This window comes from Ambystoma mexicanum, chromosome 11, assembly GCF_040938575.1.
Source record: "Ambystoma mexicanum isolate Mex_15411 chromosome 11, UKY_AmexF1_1, whole genome shotgun sequence".
NCBI lineage: Eukaryota > Metazoa > Chordata > Amphibia > Caudata > Ambystomatidae > Ambystoma > Ambystoma mexicanum.
In genome coordinates this window covers 1,380,050,492-1,380,072,105 of record NC_090934.1, presented here as the reverse complement: position 1 = coordinate 1,380,072,105, position 21,614 = coordinate 1,380,050,492, and the positions used below count along the sequence as shown (strand labels likewise).

The 21,614-nt window shown below is 48.9% G+C and overlaps 1 protein-coding gene across 1 annotated transcript in view; it reads right to left on the bottom strand.

Moving 5' to 3' along the window:
- PDE8A (phosphodiesterase 8A) overlaps window positions 1-18,472 on the bottom strand; it is a 1,868,130-nt gene extending 1,849,658 nt beyond the window's left edge. The window contains exon 1 of the mRNA XM_069624978.1: window positions 18,115-18,472. Within this exon, the coding sequence (XP_069481079.1) occupies window positions 18,115-18,180 (66 nt within the window). The 5' untranslated portion in view covers window positions 18,181-18,472. The remainder of the gene's footprint in view (window positions 1-18,114) is intronic.
- Between the last annotated feature and the right edge of the window lie 3,142 nt (window positions 18,473-21,614).

Sequence of the window (21,614 nt, the reverse complement as noted above, 5' to 3'; positions counted from 1 at the left end):
CTTCTTAACCCCACCTCCCCCTTTGGCTGACTCTCACCCTGACACAGCCCTCTCCACGCCCCAATCTTCTATATCTGATCCTCTTGATATCCTTGCCCCTGTCATGAGAATCCGCCTGAAGCCCAAAGCCAAATGTAACTCCTGGTATGACTCAGACCTCGTCACCCTAAAACGCAAGTGCAGGATGGCCGAGAGGAAATGGCGTGCTTCATGCTCATCCTCTGACCAACTGGCCTGCCGCCTGCTGCAAAGGCAATACCGGCTCTCCGTCCTCACCAAGAAGAGAGCTCATATCCAAGCCTGCATCTCTGCGGCATCTAACAACTCGGCTGAACTCTTTAAAATCTGCAAGGCACTGGCCAATACTGCTGCAGTATACCTCTCCTGTCCCTTCCCAGGCCCTCTGCATGGCACTGGCTTCTCACTTCATTTAAAAAAATCAGGACATCCTGCCCTCACTCTCCTCCGATCGCCCCCTCCATCTATTCCATGCTCTTCCTCTGGGCCATCTTTAGCCACCCCCCTCCCTCCTTCACTGCCTTTCCCCTTTTCTCTGCAGACGAGGCTCACCCCTGTTCCTCCAAAACTATCAAGGACCACATCGACTCCTTGGCTCCTGCCCTGGCTGATTTCTGCAATCACTCCTTCGCCACTGGAGTCTTCCCATCCTCCGTGAAGCACTCCCTTGTGCACCCTCTTCTTAAGAAACCCTCTACCGACCCCTCCTGCCCAGCTAACTATCGCCCAATCTCCATCATTCCCTTCCTGGGCAAGCTCCTGGAGAAACTGACCACCTCCCAGCTTAATCTTCACACAAAATCTGTTGGTTGTCTTCATGTCCATCACTCTGGCTTCAGAGCTGCCAGAAGCACAGAAACTGCTCTCCTGAACATCCGTGAAGACATGCTCTCCAACCTTGACTCCAATACCCCTTTCGTCCTCATCATCTTGCTTGATCTCCCTTCTGCCTTTGACACTGTCAACCATGCCATCCTGTTCAACCGTCTCTATGATAACCTGGGTATCACCGGTCAGGCTCTGGCATGGCTGACTTCTTTCCTCTTCGACCGACCCTCCCAGGTCCACCTTGGGTCCTTCCTCTCTGAAAATTCTCTACCTGTGGTGTCCCCCACGGATCTAACTTATCTCCCTGGCTGTTCAACCAGTACCTGGCACTCCTTGCCCACCACATCGCTGCTCTCTGCCCTATCTTTCAGTGCTATGCGGATGATACCAAGCTCATTTTCAGGCTACCCTCGGCCTCCTCCTCGCCTTCTCTCATCTCTGACTGTCTGTCTGCTATCCAGGAGTGGTGTACTGCCAATGACCTCTGCCTAAATGCCAGAAGACTGAGATTCTACTCATCGGCACACCCACTCCCTCCTTCCCTACAGCTCTCTGGCCGGCCTCTCTTGGCCCTCTTCCTGCTCCCACACGCAATGCTAAAAACCTTGGGGTCATCTTCGACTCCACACTATCCTTCTCAACTCACATCTCTGACGTCTCTAAGAAGTCACACTACCAGCTGCACCTCCTCAGAGGTATTCTTCCTTTCCTCTCCTTCCCTCAGAAGCTCACCGTCTCCAGAACCCTGGTTCTCTCTAGGCTGGACTATTGTAACAGCCTCTATCTAAATCTGCCTGTCTCTACTTTCCGCCCTCTGCAACTTATCGAGAACAGGACTACGAGACTTGTCCTTGGCCTCAAGCCCAGGGATCGTATCTCTCCAGGACTGAAATCTCTGCACTGGCTCCCAGTGGCTGCGAGGATTAAGTTCAAAACCCTCTGCATTGTCCACAAGGCCTTCTGGGGCCTGGGGTCGAAATACCTTCAACTCTTTCTTCCCAAATATCTTCCTTCTCGAGCTCTTCGCTCATCCACCTCCAACTCCCTCAGGGTCAGTCGCTTTTCTAAGCAACAAGTTGGTGGCAGATCTCTCTCTTCGGCAGGGGCCTCCCTCTGGAACAGCCTTCCTGCCTCCATGAAACTTGAGGAGAACCATCTCTGGTTCCGGAAGCACCTCAAAAGCTTCCTTTTTGCTTCTGCTTTCTCTCCCTCTCTCCCCTGCTGAATTCCTGGCTGAAACTGCACTGGTTACCTGGCCACCCTGTCTGATCTCGGGCCCAGACCCCGCCAGTTTCACACCTGCACTACCTCCCTGGCAAAATCCTGCACATGGGGACTGTTTTCTGTCTCCCTACAGTCCCCCTACCAGCACTTACGTCTGAACTTACCTTGCACTTGCCACCATCTGGCTGTTTTTATTTATCTTAATTATTCTACTATCCCATGTACTGCACTTTCACCTCTCCATTCCCCCTCGCACTTTTCCCTTTCCCCCTTCCCATGCACTTGCGTGATCTGAATGACACCAGTCCTAGTAAGATCATTGTCTGTTGTCCCTTTTTTGTTCCCCCTCCCTTGCCTCGTTGTGCCTTGAAACACTTGTGTATAGGCGCATTATAAATGCCATATCATATCATATCATAAATCCTGGCCCTGACGCGCATGGAAGCAGCAGTTGAGTCCCAATTGGACAACCTGGGCAAAGTCACGCTACAGCCAAAGGCCTCCGACCCAGACGCCATTAACAAACTGTTCGCCACACCGCCGACCCTGCCACCCAGATGCCACGTGCTACAGGTGTGGATATGAATACCCTCACACAGGCGACTGCCCTTCCCTAGGACAGAAATGTGTTGCATGCGGGGGTGACGGCCACTTCAGGGCCATCTGCAAAATGCCCCTGCTCCCCAGGTGGTCGGAGGAGCATGAGCGAACACAGGAGATCAACACCGATGAGCCCCCAAGAGTGTGGTCCGGACCAAGAAACCAGATGGCAATGACGCGAGGAACGTGACCACAGGAAGACATACACCCGGAGGAGTACCGGCCAGGGGACATTCCCAGAAGGAGCGGACACAGATGCTATGTCCGCTACGTCGAAATGTGGTCGCCATCCAGTAGTGACTGCACGTCTTCAAGTGAGGATCAAAGGAAGAAAGGATATGTCTGGGCCCTCAAAAACAGCGCAGCTATTCAACACAGTCTGGTGTTGGCTCTTCACGTGAACGGTACGCCCGTGGACTTCCTGATCTACACCGGAGCTACGGTCATTATAATCAGTGAAGAGGCGTACAAATTCCCTCCCCAACACTCCGAAGCTCAGGAAGGCCACGGTTTACATCTACCCCTACGGCTCCACCACACTGCTTCCCTGCAAAGGGGTTATCACGACTGTGTGTACGCACAAGGTCCATGTGGCCAAAATCCAGCTACACATCCTCAAGATGGAGATAAACAGCGGCTATATCCTCAGCTTTAATACAGCTGTGGACATGGGGCTTGTGCATATTTTATACCAGCTGATGGCCCATAAGTACTTTGCAAGGCCTGAGGACATTGAAGCAGCGTTCCCCAATCTCTTTAAAGGCCTGGGCAAACTGAGAAACCGCAAAGTCCAGCTCCACACTAACCCGGAAGTTAAGCCAGTCGCACAACACTACAGAGGCATACCCATCAATATCCAGAGGCAGGTGGAAGAGGAAATAAACAAACTCTTACAGCAACATGTCATTGAGCCCATGACAGGGCCCACCCCTTGGATATTTCCCATAGTACCCGTCCCATAAAAGTCCCTGGATGGCTCCATTAGTCTGTGCGTAGACATGAGGAGGATTCTGGTGATAGAACGGGAACGGCACCAGGCACCCAGAATAACAGACATGATACACCTGTTACATGGTGCCAGGTTCTTTTCAAAGCTGGAATTCATGAATGGATACCACCAGATCGAGATAGCGCCAGAGTCACGGTATACTACCATGTTTGTCAACCACATGGGTCTTTTTCAATACAAACGCCTCAGTTTTGGCATCTCGTTGGCAGCTGAGATCTTTCAGGAGGAAGTACACAAAGTCATCCGTCATGTCCCAAACTGCCTGATCTACTCCGATGATGTGTTGGTCTTTGGCAAGACGAAAGAGGAACCTGATGCAGCTCTCTATAACGTCTGCTCAGCAGTAGAAACAGTGGGCTAACACTCAACAGGACAAAGCGCAAGTTCAGGAAAGGCTCTCTCCATTTCTTTGGGAACATATTATTCGTGAAGGTCATGCGACCAAACCCAGAAAAGTTGGTGACCCTGAACACGGGCCAGCCACCCCAAAATGTCTCAGAGCTACGGCCATTCTTGGGACTGGCAAGCTACTGCTCAATACCTGCAGGACTACGCCACTGTCAGTAATTCCTTCCGCCTACTAACTCGGGAAGACCAGCCCTTTGAATGGTCACCGGAGTGCCAATGCGCTTTTGAGACCATCAGGAATGATATCTCCAGGGCTGAAGACATGGCCTACTTTGATGCGGACAGAAGGACGGAGGTCATCGTCGATACTAGCCCAGTGGGCCTCTGTGCCATCCTGACGCAAAGGGACCAGGCGAACCCGGACAGCACATTCATCGTAGCATATGCAAGCCGCAGCCTCATGACAACCGAACAGGCATATTTGCAGGCAGAGAAGGAGAGCCTTGCAGTGGTGTGGACCTGTGAATATTTCGACCTGTTCTTATACGGGAAGGCCTTTATGATCGTCACCGACCATCAGGCGCTGCTGACAATATTTGGCGACCCCAAAGCAAGAATGCCTCCCAGAATTGCCAGTTGGGGGTTGCGACTGCAAGACTACAAATTTGAGATCATACATCGGCCTGGCAAGGAACACAACCCGGCCGACTTCCTGTCACGGCTAGCCAGGTCATCCCTTCCATCGCTGACTCCTACATCAACTACATCATCCACCACCTGCAACCCCTGCCAGTGGAGTGGGCCACCCTGAAGAGGGAGTCAGAAAGTGACCTGGCACTGGCGATCGTGACTCGCTGCATGCAAACTGGCAGGATGGCTCATGCCAAATACCAGGCCAGGCTAGACCTGGAAGCCGTGAAGGAAGATATCCGGTCCCTGGAGCTGGTGAAAAATGAGCTGATGGTGGTGGACAAACACATTGTCCTGAAGGGCTACAAAGTCGTCATCCCAGCCGCACTGAGAGAGCAGACAGTCATGCTGGCGCACAAAGGCCACCTGAGGGTGGTCTCCACAAAACGCCTTCTGTGTCAGAAGGTGTGGTTTCCCAAACTGGATGCTCTGGTGGAAGAGATCGTTGACAGATGCAACATTTGCGCACTGGTGGCTCCCAGCCGCACCCCAACCCATTACAGATGTCCCTGCTCCCGGAAGGCGTGTGGGAAAAAGTGGCGGTGGACTTCTTTGGACCGCTACGTGATGGGAAGTATGTGGTGGTGCTGATCGATGAACACTCTCGCTTCTCGGACGCCCAATTGATCGACTCCACCGCGGCAACTTGTGTCATCCCAGCACTAGACTGCATGCTGTCATACCAAAAATATTGAAGTCGGCCAATGGTCCACTATTCATGGGACAGGAATTTGAAAACTTTTCACATTAAATGGGCTTCCGGCACGCAAGATAACACTGCAGTGGCCCCAAGCCAACAGGGCCGTGGAACGATTCATGGCCAACATCAAACGGACCTTGCAAACAGCTAACCTGGTCAACAAGCCATTCAAACAGGCGATGTATCAAATCCTCTGGGAATACCGACATACGCCACACAGCACCACAGGAATCAGCCTCTCTGATTTCATGTTTCGGAGAGTCCTCAGAACGAGATTACCAGAAGCCCCTGCGGCTCCCAACGTCACATCTCAAAAGCAAAGGGCCAAGGCTCTGGATCATGAATAGAAAGAAAGAATGAAAGAAAGGGTGGACGCCTGGCGAGGGGCAAAAGAATGTGACATTGTACCCGGAGACCAAGTGGTGGTATGCCAGCCGAAAGTGAGAAAGGAAGATCGAACATTTGCGCCGGAACGACTGGTAGTGACCAGTAGAAAGGGCACAACGGTAACGGCCAGCGGAGAGTGCCACCACTCCATTTCACCGAATGCCTCTTACTTTAAGAGACTGGTGGGCAACCTGCCCAGGTGTGGGAAAAGTTGCACACCTTCATGGACGACCCGCTCTCAGATGATCAAGTGACGCTGTGAGAATAGAAGAACTCTGTCAGCACACGAAACCTCAACGGTCCCGTATGAAACCTCAGAGGCTGATTGAGGAAATGGGGTGAAGGTCTCAGTGATGCCTCCTGTTAAAAAGAGGGGAGATGTCACGTCGGGAAGCAACGGTTTTGTGACCTCATTCATTGTTATGAAGGTGGGTCCATGTTCGGGCCACCATGGAACAAGGGAAGTAATGGTGGGCCAGGCAGGGGGTGGTTCAAGGCAAGGGAGGGGGAACGAGTTTCAGTTCCAGTGTACATTTGAGTAAAGAAGGTTGCTACCTCAAGCCGTGTCTCCTTGTGTGGACGACTGTGAGAAGCTGGAGTGACCCAGTCTCTGGGTGGAGTGACCCAGTCTCTGGGTGAGCGCGGCCCGCTCGTCCAGCCCGACATTGTCCGATCGTTTTTTCAGAGAACGGATGACGTACACATCGGGTGCTTTTTGAGGCAGGAAATAAAAGAGGGATGCTCGCTTACTCACTTCCGCAGAATTATTGATTGGCCCCATCCTGTGGGATTCAACCCTACTCTAGCTGGTTTCCAGATCACACACTGCCCTACGAGACCCCATTGCATTGCAATCAAGCTGTGTGCAAATTGTTTCAGATTGAGACGATGTTCTGCAGGTAATATTTCAACATAGATTATTGAGTTTATAAAGGTGCACACGTTGTATACTTTGATAGCAACATTTTGAGAAAATCTCCTGTGTCGTGTTATATTTAATTTATTCCGAATGTTCTGAAAGATAAATGCTCATTTGTCCTTTGCACTGTAGATAATGCCAATTGAGTGACATTTGCATATTTCACTTTAAGACGTGTTCACTTCCTCTGATGTCACTCCCCATTTAACATGTCAATCCGTCCCGCACTTTTTTTCAGTACTTGTGCGCTGGAGAAACTTACTGACTCACATTCCCCATGCATAGATACGAATTTCCATGGCCTCTGACGTAGGCTTACACATATCGACTGTTCCGAAAAGGAGCTACGTTCCCAGACTAAACACACCGGAAATAAATAGATGGCCCCCACATTCAATTAATACGAAAATGACATTCTCCAGTAGAAAGTTTCTAATATCAGAACAATGTGAGATTTTAATGAAAATCCGCCCTGTACCATTGTTTAAAAGAGATTACAATCACTGTTCCGGGGATGGGAACGTCCTTCCCTACACAACTGCTGATCTGCAACAAATGAAAATAAGAGTGCATTTGAAAAGCAAGTTTGGCCTCCTTTTAACAAATGATACAAATTATATGTATGTTAAACTAATGGTTATGGGATGCATCCCAAAAATACCTTTTGAGAAAATGATCAACATTGTGTGTTTACAAAACACTTGTGATCTGAATGGTGCCATAAATGGTTAGGTGTTTAAATGTTTACTATTGAGGTGGTGGTGTAAGGCAACCAATGCCCCTGCAGGAAGATGTATATTAGTCACGCCACCAACGTCAGCTGGCAAGAGCTGGCAGGTAAATAACTACTGAAACCCTTCAACCTTTGCCCTTTCTAGATGATGGTCATTCCTAATATTAGATGTGTGTTCACATTGGCAGGCTTTAAAACAGCTGCAGAGGTGGCGCAGGAGGCTTTGAAAGAAAGTAGCATTGCTCTGAAGGCGCTGAATGAACATGAATGAACAGTTAGAAGTTGTAATGAGGCCCATAGTCTGACTTGTTGCATTTTTTCTGCAACATGTAACAAGTGCACAATGTACCTTCCAGACAGTGCACTTGGGTCTCTTAGTCATTTCCAAAGGCCCTAGATACTCTCGAAGGATTTTTTAGGAGATGTGCAGATGTGTCACAGACAGGGCTGGTGGCAGCGTATCTTTTCATATAATGTTAACCCTTTCCTGCCAGGTAAACCACGATTAACGCATTTGGCACGAATAGGTGGCCTGGCTCCAAAATGGCCATGCCACGAGGTTCTTTGTCCTGTCCTTTGGCCATCTTGCCCCTTTGCCTTCCCCAGGTCGATCTGACCCTGGTCAATCCTTATTTGGGCATGCATTTTCCCGTGAAACGCCAAGCTTTCGCAGACTTCTGCATGCCTTGTGTGTGTGCCCCCAGGATGTGGGCTGGGGTGTCTGTTCCCAATACACATCCTGGGTGCCAGAGAGTCTGGAGTGCTGTGAATGGCTGGGACCACTGTGGTCCGTGATTGGTCCATGTATGGTATGCCTGAATATGAGCAGATCTCCCATTGGGTCCTCTTCATTTTGGCGTGAAGGAGATTCTGGATAAGAGAAGCCCCCAAACAGCAATACCATGTCGATCACTGGAGTTCTCACTGAACGAAGGTTAGGATCCAAGTATCCTGAAGCTAAGAAGCTGAGTCGAGGAACCGCTGGTGACCCGCTGGAACGTTTGGCACCCTAAGCCTGCTGTTGTTCCGTGGGACCCCTCTGCATCTGGTTGTCCTAGAAGGTCTGCGAAGACACTTCGACCCATTGGAATAGTGGGACCAACTGTTCTCAGCACCTTCAGCAAAACCTGCAAGTAAGCCTTCCCGGAAGTGTTCCTGGGCCAACCAGTGGGCAGAGCATCTTACGGAGGACCTTCGCTCTGTCTTCGCTGCATTTTTGAGGAGGCCCTCAAAACTTGGTATACTGCTGGCTGTGTGTTCATGGCACCCTCAATCCGGAATTCGTACACTTGGAGTTCCCAAGTCTGAAGTGAGACGAGTGCGCCAGAACCGGAGCATACGCAGTTACTGTGTCGCCCAGCCGTGGTGACGATCTTTGCAGGTGCGCTGCATTTGTGCCCCTCTTGCCCCTGAAGCCTGCTGCAGTGAAACGGCCTGATCCATTCATCAGGAGCGGAGAAATTGCCACTGTCCCATTTAGGAATCATCGCTGTATCTTCATCACTGAAAGCCGCAGAGCCGCCAAATTGCAGCACTTGAACCTGCAACCGGAGTGGACTTGACTGCCGAAGTTTGGTCCGGAGTGCGCCAGGGGTGGGTGAGTAATCCCAACCCTAACCAGTGGCCCCTAGCGCTTCCATCCAGTTTTACGCACAAGTGGCCTCTGGGGGCTCCTCTCCTTTCCACTGCTAGTACGAACTAGCGAACTATTCCCAGCTCTTGGAATCGACTCTTCCCTCAAGTGGAGACCCTCCTCAAATAGTGGGAACCTATTCTTCATCACCTCAGCCACCTTCCTGAGCTGCTAGAGACCCCTGAAGAGACCCCGTTTTGCCCATTGGAACTACCACGTGTGCTTGCATTGCCTGTACTTTTGAGCATTAGGCTCCTCTCTTCTTAGGGATCGGATTGCCTCTTATTTAGGAGTGTGTTGGATGTAGAACCCCTTTAGGTTGTGAACCCATTTCATGCTTTAACCCTTTAGACCCCATTGGTCTTGTATATATGTATTTTGATAGTATTGTGTTGGTCTAAATAGTATTACTGTGATTTGATTGTGTGTTTGAAACTCAAAGGCCTTGAAATACATGTATATGTATTTTTAATATATCTACACCTGACTGGGAGTGATTTGTAAGTGTCCTTTACTCTGTGTGCTCATTGAGGTCTTTCAGTCATGCTCACCCCTCCTGAGACCTAGTCTTGACCGCCGCCAAGCTACCTTGATTGGTCTGGCTTGTCCAGAAGGTTACCCTGTTCCAAGAAACTAGGTTGGTCTCCTGAACCTCTGCCCACAAGGTCAGAGTTCAGAAATCTATCTTAACAAATACCAGCTCCCATTGTGCACCCTTGTTCCTCCGCTGTATCGGTGAATGGCCTCCGTATTTTGTTTGAGCGGCCTTGCAAGCCTGTGTTTGCCAATGCTTGGAGCTTAAATGTGAGACCTGGCTGCCCAACAGTAAGGAACTAACAAAGAGATGTTCCAATCTGATGTTCCTCTTTGGCAGGGACACCCTTTCATGAATTGAAAAACCTGAGGGTGGCAGGGCCTCAGGTTTTTCAATTCATGAAAGTGTGCCAACTTCAGATATACAGTTTCTAAACACATGCGGTGCACTGCAAACTGATCAGGGAATCCTGGCATCTTAAAGGTTCATCATGAAACTTTAAGAGGCCAGGATTCCCATCAGTTTTGCAATGCGCTGCACGTGTTTAGACACTGTGTATCTGACGTTGGCAGTGGCACATTCCCTTTAATAAATCCTCCCCATGCCGCCCTGCACCTGGGATAGGGGGGCCACGCCACTTGACTTACCTTACGGTAGCTGAGGCCTCAGGTGGAGGTCGAGTCGCAGTCGGACTCGGAGTCTGTCTCACTCTATCTCCCTCAATAACACACGCTGTCCCAGAGTCACTTGAGCACGGGTCGCTTCCTGGCTTCTCCTTCATTCTGGAAAAACAAAGGCTGAGGCTGCGCAGCAGTGCACTGCGCAGGCAGGGCATGTGAAGTTTGTTCCCCGGCCTGGGCACGTTCATTATGCGCAGGCGCGGGGCACCGCAGCAGAAGTTGCAGACAGTTTACTTTTAACTTATGCAAGCTGACATCGTATTTTACACGCTGCAGATACTTTCCTGGTGTTCCAGGGCCAGCTAAACCACCTGTCCCTTCAAGATGGTTGGATTCAGATGTTGTTAGTGGTGATCCCGTTAAAAGCAAATTAGATCACATATATTCTGGCGCTAATGAGGGATTACTAGTCTGCCCACCCCTTTCTAGATTATGAAAAACCTTTGGCTTTTCGTGAGGGTGAAGCTGATCCCAAGGAGGGTGACGGTGGCTCCCCTCAAATGAGGTTGATGTGAGAGGTGTGGTGCTTACATTTTGCGTTTTGTGTAAGCACGTTTTGGAGCAATCTTTATTATATTTTGACCAGTTTGTCAGGGGCACAATGAAGCCATTCTCGTCTGCACCATTTGAGAATGGCCTTACGTGCTACCTTATAGGAAGCCTGCACAGGTTAATCTTCCCCATTTCAATGTGTCTAATTTTACTGTTCTAAGCAAGATAAAGGGCTCCGTTGGGCACATGGGACATGTGATTGACTCCTCCTCTTCTCCACTGGTATTTAAGAGGGACCTGTGTTTAATAATGGCACCTGGATGCATCGCCTATGTACAGGGGCTGCTTTCCACATAGGTTTATGCTTTATAAAACCCATGCATTCATACATTACACAATTCCGTGGCAGACATTTGATGGCTGTCAGAAGAACAGAAGGTTATGTAGGCACACCCAACATGTAACTGCCCCAGCCCTAGCACAGTCTCGGAAGTACCAGCATCTCAAATACTTCTGGAATATTATAAATCAGTTTTTCTTTTACTACCCGCAGAAAGATACATGGACGCACCCGACTCACCTGTCCTGACACGTGACTGCCTCTACTCCCCTAGCTCCGCCTTTCAACGACAGCACAAGAAATGCACGCATTTCAATATTATGCTACCCCCTCCACTTACCAGTGCTGTGCTGCAGTTCCATTATCCCCTCCCCCCTTCTCTCTCCTGGCCGTGTATCGCCCCCTGTTTGTACGAGGCAGCATATGCTGGTTCTCCAAATATTGGACTATCTGAGTATTGTATAGTGCCAGGAATATACAAAAGCACTACAATATTGCCAAGAGGGGAACATGTTTTCTTTTGGGGACTAGGCTTGTCTTTCAAGGTGAATAATTTGTTATCAAAATGCTTCTAAAAAAAATATCTCACAGGGGCGACACAGAGTGTCGTCATGGCGACTGATGTGGCCAAGAAGGGACAGCAACGCTGACACAGCGGCCTGGCAACAAAAGCACACCCTGGCATTAACCGGCCCAGGTAGTGGGGGCATCCATGGCAGTGGCACGTGCAGCTCTCGATGCAGAGGCGATGGAGCGCCGGGGAGGGGCCAAGGGTGGCACCACTGCAGTGGAAGGGGGTGGAGGGTGCACGGGTGCTGCTGTGGCACTGCATACAGCGGGGAGTGGTGGGTGAGGCAACTTGTGAGGCAGTGCATGCATTGTGGCCAAGGGGTGAAGGGAGGAGGCAGGTCCGGCAATGGGGCATTGCCACATTAGGGTGAAAGGAGTCGGAGGGGGGTGTGTTCTGGCATTACATGTGCTTGATGGGGGAGAGAAAGGGTGTGTCTTCACACAGTGCGTGTAGTGGGGGGGTGCAGTGAAATAGATGGGCTGTGTTTCGTCACTGCATTCAAGTGTTAAAGGGAGCTAAGGTGCGGGTGTTCTGGGGGTGCTTTCTTTAGGCGTTGCATGCATTATGTTGAGGAGTGCGGGTGATCTAACAATACATGCATTGGGTGAAGAACATTATATGATGTGCGTACTGCCACTGCATGCATTGTGGAAAGAAAGGTGGGTTTTGTTGGGGCACTGAATGCAGTGGTAAAAATATATTGTGGTCTGCCACTGCATGCGAGCAAGGAAGATAGAGCGATTGCGAACGGGGGCAGTCAGCAATGCACCCCCCCTTCCACGCCACAGCCCTTAACCCAGGACTACAGCGACAAAGATACCGGATGAAAAGGTGTGCGTGCTCTGGCACTGTGTGTACTGGGCAGCAGGGAGAACACTCGGCGTGCTCTGTCACTGTGGGCGAGGGGTGGGGGAGTTCTGGTCCGGGTCCCAGTGAGGTGTTTTATGGCACCGCTGGACAGAGTCAGACTGGGACAAGAAATAGGCCCGGACACCCAAAATAAAGTGGCCCACCCCTCGCCTCACGACCCTTGACCTCTGATGACATCACCAGAAGTGATGTCATTTGACCCCACCCCAAAGTGACATCCAAGGAAGCGATGAAACACAACCTTTCACCCCTTGACACCCCTTAACAAAACAGAAAGTGGCATCAAATAGCATTGTTCCTAAGTACACTACGAAAAATATGGTTATGATTTACATTTCATACAAGAATGGATCACCATATGTATCATTAATATCTGTGTATAGATCCATATTGTCCAAATTACTGTGAATGCAAGCAGACGTCCAAGGCCAAATGATAATATGTTATTGCATAGCACTTACGCTTAAGCTCTTTTTTATAGAACAAATTTGCATACAATATCACCCAACCTGTGTTGGTACTCATTTATCGACCTAATAAGGATGAAATGCTGGGATGGCCTTGCTGGGATTTGCACCTGCAGATCACATACACATCTCAGCAGCGAGCACGCAACCCACTGAGCTATTATATCGGCTATAGTAAAATGAGCAATTATTCTGTAGTGGATACCATTAAACTGGAAACTGAGATTTAACAGCAGACCAGTTAAGTTAATCTCCAAAATAATTGTTTTTTTTTTCAAACCTTTTGTTTTTGTTGACATTTTTATTTTTTCCAAACAGGCCCAGGCGTGGGCAGAAACCGGACCCCACTTCCCAGGGACGATTTCGGCCCAGCCACAGGCCGAGGGGCCAATCCACACCTGCCGCAGGAATGAAACACACACACGTGGCATTGAAGTGAAGGCACTAGAGACACACATTCTGGGGGGGATAAAAGCTATTATATCCCCTCACTTAAAATTGTGGGGAGGATTTGTCCCCCTCATGCCCCCATGTCCTACGCCCATGGAATTGACCCTCAAAAGGAAACCTGATTACTGGGTGGTCTTCCCCCATGATGTACATTTTAATAGCACTAAAAATTACTTTAAAGCTCTGGCTCTAGAACTCCTTGCTACTGCGCACAATCGGATAAGATTATTTTATAGAAAAGGTGTTAAGAAGGAGTCCCTCACGTAAATTGGTTACAATTTGCTTCTTTAATATGAACATATCTACGACAGCTTGTAACTTCTGCCTGGACGCAATTGCTCTGTACGAATGTCCCTAAATCTTTTAAATACACATCAAGCCAGTCACAGTAGTAGTTGCAAGAAATGTTGGCATGAGCATGTTCATGAGACTTGGATTGTAACCAAAAAATCTCCTTCCTAATGCAGCACAGACTTACACTACAGTGGGCTTCCAGGTAGCCTTTTCGGCACTGAAAAGCCCCCAATATGGACATCTGGGACATTGCACATATGCCCTGTAGCAACAGAAGAGAAGGTCTTCTCATTCCACAGCATCAGAAACAGGCTGGACTGCTCCAACCCAAGACCTCGCCTGTGAGGGAACAAAAGCCAGCAGAGCTGGGAACATGGCCATCTTCTTCAATGGCGCGTGCATGTTAATAATATTGTACAACTCCCTTGAAGCCCTGAGGACTTCTTTCATGCTAAGGATTCAACCATGGCTTATTGCACCAAGAATACAATGGGGAGCAAGGCCAAGTCCACTGCAACCGCTCCAGAGGCCTACACTTCTGGCGCAGGATCCAATTCCATGTGCACAGATCCTCCTCGGAAGCTTTGGTGACATCTGACAGCAAAGGTGCCGAAAGCTAGACGCGAGGTCTACGTCGCAACAAGGAAAAGAAGAGCCCAGGGGCTTGCACATTTTTGCAAAACTTGCTATGAGCTAAAGGGTGGTTGTAATCATAACGAATCTTTTAAGTGCAGGATCCAGATTCGAACCTGTGTTGCACTGCGTTGTTCGTTGCCCCTGAGCTATCTTCCCTCAGACACTACAAAGTGGGAGCCATACCTGAAGCATGCTATTTTGCTTTGTGCGTTCTCAGCAGAAGGGCTCCCACATTTTTGCAAATGTGGCAAATAAATAGGATGGCAGTCCCTGCTTCATTTTTGGGGCAAGCTAATCCAGATCTTAAATTCTGTGTCTGCTAAAAAGACTTAGGTCTCCTTCGCTGTCAACCATTAAGAAAGTCCTTCATAAATAAACAATTACAATTACAATCTTATGATGAAAACAAAACTTTGAAAATAAGGAACCCGGGAAAGAGGTATTTGACAAAATAGTGAAAAGGAACCGCCCATCAGAAAAAAATTGCTTATCAGCAGTGGTTCTTAATCAATCTCATGCCCGCAGTGACATAAATACAATAAGTGACTGCCCCCAAAATAGAGGCTACGTTGTCGAGGCTCTCTTCTGGCAGCAGCTCAGGTGGCCTTAAGAGGCAAGGGTTGGCCAATAGATGGGTGGAAAGGGATGGCTCGCTGGCCGGCTCTGCTGCTGTTTCTGCCACAGTCTTCTCTGACATAAGGATCCCAGTGGGGTTTGTACCGTGCCCACGCTCCTTGTGCTGCAAGGTAAGTGTGCTAACTATTGTTGAAAATTGCAAACTCTAGTCTGTGAAGGGGCTTGTCCCAGGCACAGGCGGTTGCCGAGTTCTCAAGTGGCAGCGTTGGTATGTGGATGGAGGGTCTCCGCAATCTGACCATGGAATCCCGCCAGTAAGCATAGATGGGTTTTTTTTTTATTTATTGTGCACTAGCCAGATTTTATGACTTTTAGCACATTCAACAAAAACATATACCAGAAGACAGAAAAAAATATACACAATCCAATCACATTTACAAATCATCAATTAAAACAGTCAAATTTTAAAAAAAGAAGGATGAAACAAGCGCCACCAAATGAAGAGAGGAAAACAACTGGAGGAAAGAAAAACAACAAAAGAAAAAAGAGAGAAAGGTAACACATAATACATTACACAGTGTCATTTAAGCTTCATAAAACGCCACTCTTATGTTTCCCCCTCTCTATAAATTAGTCAATTTACCAGCAATTTAAGTTCCTCCAGAATTCTAGCCACCTCTGCAGCTTAGATGGTGCACATAATGCTATATGTTGCTTTGTATCGCCCATATTATATGTCTCTTTGCCACCCCCATCACTAAAGGAACCAAAACATACTGCCAACTCTAGACAGAAAAGACCAGATTACGCGACTGCTCAACTATATGCGGAAATAACGTATATTCAAAGGGTTCCATGTAATAATGTCCCCCCAAAAATGTCTGCTGACAAAAATTTCGCCATTTTTTGCAGAGACATTATTATATTGAACATGCAGGGGACACCCCCGCAACCCCGACATTTTTTTTTATTTTTTACAAAGCGAGCAGGGGAACCTACCTGCAACCCGTCCCCATACATAATGTGCCTCATTACAACCCTGGCGTTGGACCATGGTGCTATTAGCACCATGGTCCATGCCGGATTCCGCCATGGTGGATGGCGGGGCGGTAAATCCCCATTCACCATGGCCCCTTCCCCATTCCCATTTTTGGCCCATAGGGCTCAATGGGAATGGGGAAGGCGCTAATTACGGCACCGTAAATTACGGTGTCATAATTAGCACCAAGGTCCCTTAGCGGGATGGATTTTAACGGCAGGCGTAGGTTTAACGATGCCGAAAATCAATCTCAATGGGCCTCATTACGACCCAGGCGGTAAGTTACCGCCTGGGCCGTGACTTTACCACCATGGCGTAAACTACGTTTACGCCATGGTGGTTGGCGGACTTACCGCCCCATTCCGAGGTCGGCGGGGCGGTAAGTCCCCAATCCCCATTTACCCTTCCCCATTCCCATTTTTGCCCCATAGGGCATAATGGGAGTGGGGAAGGCGTTAATTACGCCACCGTAAATTACGGTGGCGTAATTAACATCAAGTTCCCTTACCGCCATGGTTTTTTACACCCGCTAGAAGCAGGTGTAAAATCCGCCATGGCGGAAAGGGAACTCGTGATTGGCGGTAAGGGGTCGGCGCAGCCAACGCTGGCGCTAACCCCTTACCGCCAGGGTCGTAATGAGGCCCAATATCTCTCGCTCTCTCGCTCTCTCGCTCTCTCGCTCTCTCGCTCTCTCTCTCGCTCTCTCTCTCTTCCCCCCCTACCCCCCCCATACCACACGTGTTATGTGACCGACAGTCAGGTGCCTCTGATGGAAACAGCATGCCGTGTACAAATAATCCAAATGCGTGGCGTCAGCACTGCTTCCACCAGTTAACTTGTGTGCAACGGAGCCGTGTCCCCAGTGTGTGGCAACCTCACGGAACCCGCCACGTGCACGGGTGTTGGGCTGTGACTGGCTCGGTCCAGGACAGCGCGGCATGAGCCAATTAGCTGTCGCTGCGACACAACCGATGGCATAACATCTCTGCATGCCATGAACTCAAACTGTCACAACAGATGAAGGCAGCTAAAGGTCAGCTTGACATGAAAAAAGTGAATTAAAGTACATTTGCAAACACAATAATAAATAAAAAATGCAGATTTTTACCCAATCTTAAATTGTATGAAATTAAACAATTCAATGAAAAACATAAAAAAAAAGAAAGTCGTGTTTGGCCGAGTTATTCTTGGTGGCACGGTTCTATTTGAAATACCGAGTCTACATAATAGGCACAATTGTGTAGTGTCATCTGTACTCCAGGCACTCACAGTATTGTTTAACATTTCTCCACAACAATGTACGCTCCGTCCTTCACAGAAAGCGAACATGCGGATCACAAGGCAGGGCCTCATGGCTTATTAGCTGCGCAGTTTCACTACAGGTACAAAGGAGGGAGGGGCGAGGCGGGTCCCGATTGAAAAGCGCCCTTAATCTTTTAATCTGGTGTAACAGGCTGAGACGAAGGTAAACCCGCGCGCGGGCCAAGCCGTCCAAAAGTTGCAGTCCAAGGAAACAGCCAGGGCCGCTCAGAGCCAAGCAACACTGCCAGGCACTCCACGGGCACAGTTTGAGGGGTACACCCCGTGCTCTGGGCATCTAAACCCGCTCAGTGTTGCCTAGCATATATATATATATATATAGTACCTTTCTAAAGCTTCCCTAAATTCCAGGCAGGAAGCAAGCTCTAAAAGCCTCTGGGTTACCCCGTCCACTGACACCATAAAGCTGCCAACGTGTTTCCACCGGAGGCCCCTGAATTCCCACTGCCCGCGCTGCGCTCTCACAAACCCAATGTTTGCTCAAAAATGCCACTTTCACTTACGCAGAGGCTTATTTAAAATCCGTGAGGATCAACCCAAACGTTTGAAAGTTACTGAAAAACCACTAGAGTTAATGTGGAACATGATATGGCAATGTATATATATTAAACTTCTTAAAGGAATTAACAAGTCCATCTTAAAATATAGCTATTTTAGCTCGTCGGGAACACTTCAGCGATACATAGTGCCAATGTATCATTGCAGCACCCTGGCAAGTAATTAGTCACATGTTGCATACAATCAGCCTGCCTCACCTTCCGCCTGGGTTCATTCTTGGCAGAGCTTATCTCCATGGCTTGCACCCCGTGCCCCCGTTCCATGCCCCTCGGTGCTGTTGCAGAGTTCCGACTTCCCAAGGCCAGGTTCCAAACACAGACGCGAAAGAACCATAAACATCTAGCGGGTTCCAAAGGTTTTCATCGCTTCAGGGAGCTCCCATCCGCGCCTCGCACGCGCCCCGGCACACAGCGCCCTGCTGCTTTCCGCAGGGCTGGCTTCCAAAGTGTCACAGGGCACACAGCCTGCGCTGCCCCTGAGAGTTACACGTTTAACAGCCTGCAAAGGGGGCCCTCCTCGTCCTCCCTCTACGGCGCCCCCCTCTCCCCCCACCTCACAACGCTGGACATTGCAGCACCTGCAATCACTTCAGCAGGAACCTGACAATCCGGTGTTAATTCAATTTACCAGGCCACGCCCCCTTTGGACTGGGAGCTTGTCAGGATCATAAAAAAATCAGAAGCCGGGTCACCAAGCAACCAGGGCTTCCACGTCACTAAATGCAATAAAGCCACCTTATTACCTGGATGGGTAAATATTGCAGCGAGATGAAAGCGCACAGAGGACCGCTGCGCTGGTCTTTATCTGTGCGACCGGTTCCAGGCAGGCAAGCCTCGCTAGGCTAGCGCGCTTTATAGAATGGTCTGTCTAATGGACATGCATCTTGCAAACAGAAAGACCTTGCACAGGGTTTGGATTACTGTATTTATTTATTTTATCTGAAAATGTATGCAGGCATGAGAAAACTCTGGGAAAGCCGGGTTCTCCTTCCGGCTGTCCACTCCCTAATGTGTGGGCACCTGCTTCATCCAGCCCTGTGCAGAAGAGTAGCGTTACCTCGTAGCCCTGGAGCCGTAGGAGCCATCTCTCCAGTCCAATAGCCTAGGAGGCTGTGGTGCTCACTTCTGGACTATGCGGATAAATGGCCTGCGATCCGTCAATATGGTCAAAGGGTGAGCACACATTTACAAGTGAAAGTATCAGCAAGGAATCGAAGAACGCCATCGTTGTGTCAGTGAGAGTTGACTTGGTGCTTGTTGTGTCTTGTGTTCCCTGCCTTGCTCCTGCATGAATGCTTGCCTGAGAGAATGCCTGATGGAATGTTATGCCTGTGGAATGTTGTGGTGTGAGTGCCCCTGTAAGCTCGTTGAAGGTCTGTTGGAGTGAAGCTGCCTGTGAGAGTGGAGGCCAGTGGATGTCTCCTGTGTACCTTCCTACTTATCCTTGGACTTACCTGCTGTATATACCTTGTCACTGAAACTTAGTAAAGAAGTTCACTTCCCTTACATGAGTGTCAGATATTTCATTTCACCTTGCAACAGTGTTGTAAAATGCTGTTTGTTTGAACGGGCCATAAGTCCAGTCACACTCCTTTTTGGACAGTGCTCTTAGGAGCTAGGTGATAGTGGCTAGATTGGGGCTGAAGTGCCCACAAACGTTCACCATTAAAAGAAACCTGCACATCTCCATCATGGATGTTGGGGTTATGACTGCCCTAATGTCTTCCATTTTTCAGGGATTCCTGAGACAGCCTGCATTCTTCTAACACCAAAGTGATGAAAAATCCACTTTGGACTGTAAGAAACAGCTGTTTCGTTGGTTGAGCACCAAACTGTGTTGTTTTGCACAATGAAACACTGCCTTCAGCCTGTGAAGGTCCTTCATTTCCGCCGCAGCATAGCACATTGAGGACTCCAGGGAACCCCATGAGCACCCCTCTTATGATATGTGCTGGAATGCCAAAGACGAGACTCCGAAGCCGAGCCTCTCGTATATAAAAAGCCCAACATCGGAAGAAAATGTGGTGATGACCCACAAGTCAAAGTGAGGTGGAACCTGATGGTAGCCACCATTGAGGTTGATGGTCGATAAGATTGTTACACTCTGTATGTCGGCCATGATATCATCAAGGGTCGGATAGGGTGTCTCTCCGATCAAATTACACTGTTCAGAAGCTGTATGTCCATACAGATCTTTACCTCATCCGGCTGTTTGGCTTTGTGGGCCACTACAATCAGGGTTCTCAGATACTTGCCTAACAGCAGTGTTGTATCAAAAGCAAGACAAGGTCAACAAAATCATCTCGTACGTGAGCAAGACTTTGTCCTCTGTGGAGGAAAAATTGAACGATTGTGAGAAGGCACTCCTGGGGCATTGACAAATTACCACCCATTCATACAGGGGGAGCACATCATTGTCGAGACTCCTTACCAACCCTTGCAATATCTTCAAAGTAACAGAATCTGGCCAGGGAACGTTAGTAATTCCTGAATTGCATCCTGGATTCTGTCCATGCAAGGCTTTCCTGTGGAGGTCAGATATGGCCAAAACAAGAAGAGTCCCCTAGCCCAAGGGTTGGCAGACTTGCATGATGTGCGCAAGAAAACTGCCCCGAGGAAGAAAGTCTAATGACCAACAACATGGAGGCGTACTTAACTTCCCCAAACAAGGTCTATGAAGAAGACACATGTCACGGGATACACACAGTTTATGTGGATGGGTTCTCCTACCATGTTGATAGCAACAGGGAAAAATAAATGGTGGCTGGCATTGGGAATGCCTGGGTGAAGAATATCCCGGAACCCTCTGCTGGCTATAAGAAAGGACCCCAAAGTAGTCGGGTTGCATAGTTAATGGGCGTTCATCAAGCCATCCGCATTGCAGTACACCACCAACTCAATGTACTGGTCATAATCACTGACTCTGATTATGTCAGGAATGGATTTGTGGAGCACCTCATTAACTGGAAAAATCGAGGTATGCTTTGTGAAAACAATAAACCCTTAAAGCATGCCAAACTGATTCAGTCAAGTGGAAGACCATCTATTGGAAGAAAATAAGGGGTGATTCCAAAATAGAGGGGCCAGATTAGACTGGGATTGACCTGTCTGACAAGCTGGTTAAAACCTGAGCTCTGCAGGGGGATTTCATAGAAACAGAATCCCTGCTGGGTAAACTCCAAGTTGCCGCTGTCACGAGGTCACAAACCTGTGTGAATAGAGAACTCTTGACTGCCAAGTGCAGTAAAGATACCCCAGACGCAGATTGAATCACTGCACAGAAGAGGACGCGATCATTGGGAAATGTTATTGACACATTGAGGACCCCGTAAGCTTTCCTCTAACAGAGTCGGATTATAACGTTAAAGAGGATCTCTGGGTGTTGATAAAGTTTTACTAGATGTTCCAGATCCAAGGAGGTTTGTTGGTAAGGAGAGCCCTATCTGGCTGTGACCAGTGGTTGGTATCTACCTCATTCCGAAGCCTGATGTGAACCACGGCCATGATGCGTGCACTGCCAGTCATATGGGGTTTCACACGACATTAGAAATCTTGCGCAAGGTTGCTTACTGGTCACACATGGGCCGGGACCTCAACACTTACCTGAAGGAGTCTTGTGTGTGCTTAATTTCAACCCAGTTCACTCACACACAAAGCTCCCGTACAAAAAAGGGAAATGACACTGCTGTGGTCATATT